General features: G+C 52.9%; 1 protein-coding gene across 1 annotated transcript; it reads left to right on the top strand.

Moving 5' to 3' along the window:
* Positions 1 to 777: 777 nt before the first annotated feature.
* On the top strand, positions 778 to 9188 carry APLN (apelin). The gene is made up of 3 exons (XM_006911766.3): positions 778 to 1150; positions 6872 to 7043; positions 7720 to 9188. The coding sequence occupies exons 1-2, from the start codon at positions 1084 to 1086 to the stop codon at positions 7036 to 7038; spliced, it is 234 nt and encodes a 77-aa protein (XP_006911828.1). The 5' UTR covers positions 778 to 1083; the 3' UTR covers positions 7039 to 7043; positions 7720 to 9188.
* Positions 9189 to 9692: the final 504 nt, after the last annotated feature.

Genomic DNA, 9692 nt, shown 5'->3' with positions numbered 1-9692 from the left:
TGGTGAACAAGAAAAGGGACACCATAAGAGCTGTTGCATGTCCCAACAGTGAGTAGGAACACAGAGGTAGCCCCTCCTGTAATATTGCTATCCTGGCAAGTCTTCTGGGTTTGAAGTGCCACTGCAAGAATGAAGAACTCAGGGGCAGGATGGACAGGGTGGGGGCATTCCAGGTAGAGGGTGCCTCTTGGGGACACTGAGCAATGAAGAAGTTTTTGACACAAGCCCGGGCAGTCATTTCCAACACTAATCCAGTTGAAGTTGCAGAGGAGAGAGGAGGGCCAGTGTGTGGAGGTCTTGGTCAAGCCCATGCTGCTGCAGAGCAGCAGGGGGAAAGAGATGGTCAGAGATGTTGCGAGTGAGTGGGGACAGCCTGGGCCGGGTCCTTCTCAGAGGACCCAGGTTCCTTGACAGGAAACCAGGTGAGAAAGGGTTAAGTGTGCCCGTCCACCACCCAAAATGCTTCCTGTGTTTGAAATCCTTCAGGTCTCCCAAACCCTCTGGTCCCCAGCCAGGCGGGCATTGTCCGGAGAGTGGTTGTGGGTTGTCGGAGCGGCAGTGCAGCCTTTGTTGTGGGGCCACCTCGAAGTTTCCTCTAGTGCCCTGGCCGGGGCTGCAGAGTGCGTGCTGGGAGGGGGGCGATGCGGGAGGCTCGCCCCCTCTCCCTCTTCCTGTCCCCCCTCCAGCCCTCCCGATGACCACATGACCAAGTGGGCTCGCGGCCAAGCCACAAGCTACAAAATGCAGCCACTAGAGTGAGTGAGGAGCATTCTCACTGCTAGTCTGGACCACGGGCAGCTGGAGCCTCGGCGGAGCAGCTATCCGCTTGGGAAGAGCTCGCCGCCGCCCCGAAGCCGCCAAGGCCAGCTTGGCGGCGTCGCTCGGGAAGTAGGGGGAGGCTGCAGGCGAGGGAAGGCGGCAAGTGCGTGCAGCAAGCCAGCCTGCGGCACGGCCCGGGAGCCTCGCAAGCTCTGCGCCCGCCCGCACTAGCCGCAGTTCGCGCCTTTCTTGGCCTGCGGGCGCCCGGCCTCTCCGCCTCTCTGCCCCCTTGGCTAGGGCAGCAGCGGTGGCTAGAGGAGCAGCATGAATCTGCGGCTGTGTGTGCAGGCGCTCCTGATGCTCTGGCTCTCCCTGATCGCCGTATCTGGAGGTGAGTGCGCGTCTCCTGCTCGCCCGCGCTCCCCTCGCAGTTCTCCCGGTGCCGCTGCTGTGCTCCTGGCCCTCTGCTCCACCCCTGCGCTCTCTGCCTGCTGGAGTCGGGAGCCTGCAGGGCTGGAGCAGCCACACGCCGGCCGCGCCCGGCTACCAACTGACAGGGTGCCCGCCTCCAGGTTCCAGCCGACTGTGGCCTCGGGCATCACCTGCTCTGCCTTCCCCCTCCTGGCCGCCCCTCGCAGTCCCAGGAACTCAAGACCGTAGGAAATGCTCTCGGTGTCCCGTGCCCCGATTCCCACGTGGTGGAGGGAGGTGGGGAGCATGTCCCACTCCCCTCCGTATATCAATGGAGGGAACTGACCTGAGCCCGGTGGTCTGGGCTCCCGCGTTGAAGGTTTTCTGGCCCCTAAAGGTTAGGAACCGCTGGCGGGTCTGTAGGCGCAGACCACTGGGGAGGATGTGCCAAGATGCAGACATGACACTTGTTGCATAGGCTGCAGTGCGCGGTGGGGGTGGCGGTGGGGAGCCCAGCTGTTGCTCCTTTCAGCCTACATGTGAGCAGAGGCAGTCTCCCCCTTGCCAAGTCGAACAGGGCTGGGCCAAGCTGGTCTTCTCCTCCTTTACCTAAGGTCCTGCCTGGTCTGTTCTGCTCCTGCACAAAAGGCCCACAGAATTTGTCGGGACTCCGTTCTTCCATATCTTGCACAGGCCTCCCCTCTGCCTCAGGCACAGGCATGTTTCACCTTAGTCCACCTGTCTCAAGGCCCACACCAGGAAACAGCACATGACCTGACACCTCCATACAGTTTAGGGAGGGGGAGTCCTTCTGCCCCCATCTGCACCACATCTCCCATCTGGCATACTTGGCACTGGTGCTTCCTTCCCCTCCCCAAACCTGATCTCCATCCAGGACCCAGCAGCCCCAACCTGGGCTGCCTGTCCTCTGTGTGTCAGTGTCTCCTGGGGCTGCCAGCTCCCACCTCCAGCTGCCACAGTCCTGTGATCTGGCTGTCACTGCTGCCTGCCTGGCACCACAAAAGGGAAGACCAAAACCAGGTGGACTAGAGCCAGTGCTAGGGCTGGAGTCACAAGGAAGTGGGAGCAGAGGGGAAGTGAGGGCAAGGCAGCAAGTTTCCTAGAGGAAGGGCACAGGGACCCACTTGGTTCCAGATCCTCCAGAGCAGGATGGCCTGCAGCCCAGGAGTCTCTGAGGGACCCCGTGGGGCTCCACTTCTTTCTCTTTTTAGACCTCTTCCTCTCAGTTCTTGTTTTTTGACACTGCCCTGGCCCTGTGAGCACTGCCTGGCTTCTAAGTAAGGTTCATTGGCTGGGTCTGGCATCACCTGTCTTCTGCTAGCTGTTCAGTGGTCTTTCACTTAGGGCCCGAGTGCTGGGTCAGCCACCTCCTTGGTAAGAAAACGAGCTTTTTCCTCAGAAACTCCTATCAGTAAGGCAATGGCAGGAAGAAAGCAAAAAATATGAATGAAAGACATACGCAGGCCTGCCTTCCATAAGCCTACCATCCAGTGCAGTTGGCAAGACACCCACCTGACACCATTACTGGCATATAGTCCAAGGTGATGCTTTCAAGGAAGAAAGAGTAAGTACAGAGAGAGTATCCCAGAGGAAGCTGGATCTGCCTGATATACATACCTGATGCTCCCCCAGAGGCCACAGGGAGACCCTTGGCCAACTGACCACCACTAGAACCTTTTTGGGGTCCAGCTATTAGGGCAATACTGGTAAAAGGGAGAGCTGATTTCATGGAGAGAGAATGCTGTTTCTAGCCCAGACCCTGTTACTTCTTGCTTTAACTTACCCTTCTTCATTAGGCCATTCATCCTCATGCTCTGATTTGGGTAAATTTGTTTCCCTCACAAGAAACTTCCAAGGCTCCCATTGCCTTCTCTACCTCATGACTTCTCCTGGAGCTGAGGAAGGGTACCTCTGTACAAGTGGCAACCAGCCAAGGGTCCAGGTACACACATCTTGTTCTTCCTGCCTTCTGTCTTGAGTCAGAAACAGGAACCCCAGAACCACCTTGCCTTTGTCCCAGACTTGCATGCTTTCCTCATTTAGAGTTCCCAGTCAAAGACCTGGGCCTGGAAACCATGCTTCTTCCGCAACCCACTCTGTCCTGATTTGGAATGTCCCTCCTTTTCCACCCAGCACACACATGCCCCTCCACTGCCTCCTGACCTGGGATACACTTTTCTCTTCTGAGCTGGAGAGCTGCTGGACTACAGCCAAGTGTCCCTTGATCATTGTCTGAGCACCTCTTTCTTTCCTTCTTCTTCTCCTTCTCAGCCCCGGTTCAAAGCCCACAGTCACAGTGATAGTGTGGGGGAAGCCTACTGAACCCTTTCCACTCAGAGTGGGGGCATCACCACTCCAATCCCAAACTGTATGTACTAAGCACCCATGTAACCTAAGTCAGCCCTCTCGGGTGGCAAAAGACTAATGCAAGTGAAATGGAGGGACAGGCTGCCAGAGCATACTGTTTACTACAAGAATGGCAAAACTGGCATGGGAAGATTGCTTAGGGCTACTGGGTTGGGGTGCTGGGCAGACAAAGGAAGAGGCCTCTTCCTGGAGAAACACAAAGGACCCCTGAGCAGTGGAGGGGACGGAGTTATCAGGGTCTCCACAAGAGCAGTTGTGTGGTCTTTTAAAGCAATCATAAGATAGGCTGGAGGACTAGAGGAAAAACAGATATGTCATTCCTGGTGAGGCTGGCATGTTCCTGAAAAGTCGCATGTACCTCTTTGTGCATTGGCAGGCTTGGAATTCAGGCTGCCTGAAAATCAAACTCTGTTCACCCCTGACTATGGTTCTCGGTGCAGAAATACTGGAGCTTCATTGTTGATGGTGTTTCAGAGAGCAATGGCTCCAGTCCCTCTAGGCTGGAGATTTTGGGGGGAATTGCCCCAACCTCCCTATAAGTAGCAAATGAGTTGGAAGAAACTATTTAAGTGCACCGAGGATGGCTTCCATTTCTAAAGGGGATTCTTTGGTACAGCCAGAAACTATTCAGTGATGAAAATCAACCTGTAAAAGTCCCTTTGGACAGGATAAAGCTTAGGTTTCAGGTGTCAGCTTATCTTAAGGTGAGCCAAACTCAGAATCAAAAGTAGGAAACAGGTGGGTGATGGGATCAGGGGGTGGGGGGAGATGCAGACTTCTTGCTACAAGGACAGTGAACTCCTCACTCTGTGGGATGCAAAATATCACGGGCTTCTTAGTGGCTGCTCTCTAGGGCTTGGCTGAGTGCTCGGTCAATGCAGGATAGTTCTTCTCTTCAAGCTTAGAGTCTAGACGTCTCCCTGGCCAGTATGAGCCACCATCCTTTTACCCTATCCTGGTTTTTTGCCTCTGCCCACTTACAGTTCTTCACCCCTAGCCCTCCCTCTCTGACTGCCACCATCACAGTCCTGGGTGCTGAGCATTTGGAGATGGAAGCCATCCTCAGTGCACTTAAATAGTTTCTTCCAACCCTTGCCCCCATGTGGGCACCGTGCCTTTCTTCTCCATGCCTGCTGTACTCCTGGGGCCGTAGCCTGTGCTATTGCCCCATGCCTACCCTACCCCCAGTTAGTTGACAAGCATTCAAGAACCAAGGTCTCACTTACATTTTCAAAGCCCCAAGGGTCATGCCCTTTTCCTGGCCACACCCTCAGCACAGTCCTTCTTGCCCTGAGTATTTCTCTGGTACTGACCCCCTATCAGCATCATTCTTATCCCCCTCGGTAGGCAGGAAGAAACCTGAGGGGACCCTGAAACACAGGGGAAAAGCTGAAGCAGCTGGAGTGGGGAGCTTAGTGAAAGTCCCTCCCTCATCTCCCTCCTTGGCCCAGCCCCTTTGCTGATAGCACCAAGAGGGTAGCTCTATAACAGACAGAAATGTCCTCCTGGACCCTGTCCATACCTATGGCACCAAAGTGTAAATTTAATTTCTGTTTTAATTCTCATTAAATGATGGGTTTAAGGAAGGAGCTGACGTATTAACCCACTCTGACCAGAAGCATAGAAGGGTGACTGGTAAACAGCAGAGTCATAATGAACCTGTGACTTTTCTTGGGGAAGGAGGATGGAGGACTAAAGAGTATGTGTATGTGCGGCAGCTGTGTATGTCTAGGAGGAGAACAACAGGCCCCAGGAGCCTGGGCAGTGAGGACTCAAAAGATAAAACTCACCTGCTTTTGGCCCAAGAGGAGAATAAATGCCTGGAAATTATATGCAAGTAGAGGAGGAGTCACAAGTGCCAAGGAGCCAAGGAAGGAGCCAGAGCATGGGGATGCTGGAGGCAGGGAGGAGAGAAAGGAGGAGCCGCCAGGGCTCAGGGGCTTGACTGCAGGCTAACAGCCAACAGGGGCTTATATGGAAACTGAACTAGTGGTGGGGATTCGGGATGGATGGAATAGGAGCTCGAGGGACAGGGATACAGCTGAAGGTGAATCTGATGATGTCAAGTGAGACTGGGATTCCTGATCATAGGCCTCAGAAGCCATATTCCTGTAGGCCAGCCCCATACTAGACATTGCACAAATATCCTGCCAGTCTGCCTGTTGTCTAGCACCATCACATCTCCTCACTCTGCCTGCTTCCAGCCTTGGCTGGACGGTAGTCTCCATAAGGGCCAACCCATGTGCCTTCTCCCTCATCACACCCAGGAATACCTAGCACCACATGGATTCCATCACCAAGGCTTGGTCTGGTATCAGAAGGCTTCTACTCTAAGCTAGATGTGGACCAAGGCAGAACAGGGCCCCAGAGAGCAGAAAAGAAGCCAACTGGGTTTAAAATGGAAGGAATTTACATCAGACTCACAATGGAGTGTGATCTGGGGATGAAGGAGATAGGGCATCCAGTAGGGAGGTACCAACTGCAGCAACCCAACCCCTTCTTCATGCACCGAATTGCTGCTTCTGGTGACCATTCACTCATTTATTTACTCATTCATTTATGCAATATATGTTGATCTCTAAGTTTGGTTACAGGTTGAGTAGAACCCAGCATAAGGCACACATAAGAGTCAGAGGACACCTCCAGTCACACCCACAGAGAGGCCATAGGAGAAATGAGCCCCAGAGATGCTTACACATTGATGAGATGCCAGGGGTGAGGTGCAAGATCTCCAGCACTCAAAAGTGGGTTACCTGCAAAGTGAAGGATGTAAGAGTACAATGACATGATGTTTCAGATTAGCTTTAAAATACTTCAACAAAGAAAAAAGAAAAGGGATAACAAAATCACGCATTTCTCCACTGGATAACTTGAATCTGGGTGACGGGTACATGGAGGTGGAGACATTCATTTCACTGAAACGTTGTATGTTTAAAATGGTTTAAGTGTATTGGTTGCAATGGACGCTATTGCCTGCTGTGCCCCAGCCAAGTAGAGGCATAATGCCCCAACTGTCGCCCCCCTCCAATGATGTTCTAAACAAAGAATGAGTTTGTGCCTGTCAGGAACATGATAGAACTGTCAAGAGGGCATAAAGTCAGCTCCATAAATTGCAAGACATGCGGAGTGGGTTTCATTTGCCCTAGGACAGTGTAAAACTTGCAAATTGTTCATTAAGATATTATATTAAAACAAAGAAAGCTATAATGAATGCCATCTCATGGAGAGATTGTCTCCAACCATGAGCCTGTGTTCTTTGGTCTCCTGCCCATTTGCATCAGCTTCCCTGCTAACAGGCTTCTCCTTCCTACAGGGCCCCTGATGCAGCCTTCTGCCGGGAAGGGGCTAAAAGAAGGCACTATCCACCACCTGGTGCAACCCAGAGGGTCAAGGAATGGACCAGGGCCCTGGCAGGGAGGTCGGAGAAAATTCCGCCGCCAGCGGCCACGTCTCTCCCATAAGGGCCCCATGCCTTTCTGAAGCAGGTACTTGAGCCTCCTGGTCTGTGGGCAGCATGGAAGGGGTTGAGGGGAAACAGCCTGGAAGCTGGGTGGCCCTGTGCTTATCACTGGCTGGAAACCTGCCCCAAGTAGTTCTCGTATCACACACAACATAGGGGATTACAGAACACTTGTCTTACCTCTTCGGTTTGCAGAAGAGAAGATTGAAGCCCAGAGAGGGGCTTGATACCCAGAGCTAATCTCCTCGTTCCCCAGGAGTTACATGCTGGCTACTCCCACCCTGGGGTTGGGCAGGTTGGCCTAGTTGGAAAGTTCTAGAAATCCTGGGGGTACTTTATGAACTGGAACATATGCCCCAGAGCATGCCTACAGGTGTGCAGTGTGGATTCTCACCAAAGAGGGGGAAGGGAGCAGAGAGCCTTGAGGGGTAGCAGGCAGAGAACTGGGAGAGAGTTGCCTAAGCATGGGGAAGAGAGAAAATCAAAGGCAGCAGAGAGAGCAGAGCCTATGTCTGTCCCCAAGGCCTGGCCTGCTGTCTCCCCCTGCAGCCAGGACAGGGTGACACCAACTCAGGGGCCTTTGGCTTTAGGTTCAGGATTTTGGGGAGGGGACAAAATGAAGGCTATCTGTTCTTTCTTGGATGGTTCCTTTGACCTAGGATATGTGAATGACTTCTCTTCGATCATTTTTGTCTCTTTAGGACTAAAGGGACCCTCAAGTGCCCATTCCCTGCACTTCTCTCTACTCCATAGATGGGTCTGCTTCTCTGGAGCCCTCACATCCATTCGCCTCTCATCCTGCACCCATCCTAGCTGCTGATGGTCCCAGCTCTTTTCGCCTCACCCCCTAGCCTCTCTGAATGGTGTGGTCTTGCCTCTAGTTCGATGATTCCCTTTTTCTCCCAAGGATCCATTCAGCCACTCTTCCTGGCCCTTCCCCGGACTGACTTTGGAGACTAAGAACTGGAGACCCTGGCCCTTCCACTGCTCTAGTCTCCATCTTTCCCACCTAATACCCCAACCCTTCATCCAGCCATCCCTTCCTCAGGTTTACCCTGGAGGCTATATAGAAACACTCCCTTCTTCGATGGGCTCCAGTGGATCCCAGGTTTTTGTACCAGTTGGACTCTTCAGCTGGCATCCAGAGAGGAGTACAAAGATGAGCAATGAGAGACTAGTTAGAGACTGGGCCGTTGGGAATGCAAACAAGTTGCCTTGAGGGACATTGGAGTTGGGGGTTGACAGTCTGACAGGGAAGGATTGAAGCATTAGAAAAGAGGAAGAATAGCTGTATGGCTTCTTTTTCATTCCCATGTTTGTCCTGGTTAAGGAAGAGGTGAAGGAGAGGGGCCATGAAGTACTTTCTCACTTCTGTCATTTTACTGTGTCTTCTAACACTCCCCCCAGTCTCACTTCCCCCAGTTTACTCTGCCCCCTTCCCCTGGTAGTTCAAGCTTTATCTCAGGATGGGAGGGCACTGGGCCTGAGGTGGCTCTATACCCTCCTATAGGGAAAAGCCAAGCAGGAGTAGTGCTTTTGCCAAGAATCACTAACTCTCAGAGCCAAAAGGAACCTTGGAGATCACTTAGGCTCTCCATTCTTATGCAAACTCCCACAAAAACAGAGGCCTAATGAGGGACAGTGACCTGCTCAAGGTTATTGCAGAGCTGGAATGAGGACCCAGTTCTCCCAACTCCAACTTGATGATGTCCTCTTCCCTTCTGATGTCTTTTCAAAATACGTTAAGTGACTTTTCTTGGGTTTGAGACTAGGGGCAGCAGAGAGGGAAGAGACAAGCGGGCTGTGAATTGCCCAGGGGTAGGGATGGCATGGGGAAGGAGCTGCTCCTGCCTCCCTGGCCTGCCCCTGCTGGTTCATTCCCCAACCTAGGCTGAAAAGTTCCTTAACTGGCTAGCTGACTCCATTCCTTCAACATTTTTAGACTCATGGTATTTTCATAGGAGCAGCTAGGCATCAAGACTGCAATTCCAACCCCAACACTGGTTCTCAGGAGCCCAGAGGTGGCCTTAAGTAATTGGATTCAATAGCCTTTCTTTCACGTTGACTGGATCTTCTTTCCCAGTGGCCTCCCCATGAGAGAGGGGAAGGAGGTGAAGAAGAAAGAAAAGAAAAAGAAAAGGAAGAAGGAAGGAAGGAAGGAAGGAAGGAAGGAAGGTGGAAGGAAGGAAGGAGGGAAGGAAGGAGGGAAGGAGGGAAGGAAGGAGGGAAGGAAGGAAGGAAGGAAGGAAGGAAGGAAGGAAGGAAGGAAGGAAAGGAGGAAGGAAGGAAGGAAGGAAGGAAGGAAAAGAGGGAGAGAAGAAGGAAGGGAGGGAGGAAGAAAAGGAGGAAAGATGGGAGGAAGTATAGGTCTGAGCAGGCTTCCTTCTCAGAGATCTCCCAGGAGGGAGAAAATGGGAGACAAGAGCCTGATGGTCACTTATGTTTGTGTGGTGGTAGGAGGAGTCACGGTCCCCCCATTCCCACAGTAACCCCAAGGTTACCTACCTGCCTCTCCCCCTTACTTCTGCTGCTACTGCTGCTGCTGCTGCTGCTGCTGCTGCTGCTGCTGCTGCTGCTGTTTCAAGGCCTGCCCTAGGGAACTGGGTTGGGCACCCGCCTCTTCCCACACCCCTCAGGCTAAGAGTTGGGGCTGGCCAGTGTCCAGAAAGCCTCT

This window comes from Pteropus alecto, unplaced genomic scaffold, assembly GCF_000325575.1.
Source record: "Pteropus alecto unplaced genomic scaffold, ASM32557v1 scaffold85, whole genome shotgun sequence".
NCBI classification, from domain to species: Eukaryota; Metazoa; Chordata; class Mammalia; order Chiroptera; family Pteropodidae; genus Pteropus; species Pteropus alecto.
This window is presented reverse-complemented; position numbering and strand designations above follow the sequence as displayed.

What these genes read in the sequence shown, in the direction of transcription:
- APLN (XM_006911766.3), top strand. Translation starts at nt 1,084, where the DNA reads ATGAATCTGCGGCTGTGTGTGCAGGCGCTCCTGATGCTCTGGCTCTCC. An exon ending in CCTGATCGCCGTATCTGGAG is followed by an intron (nt 1,151 to 6,871) that starts GTGAGTGCGCGT and finishes TCCTTCCTACAG; the next exon opens with GGCCCCTGATGCAGCCTTCT.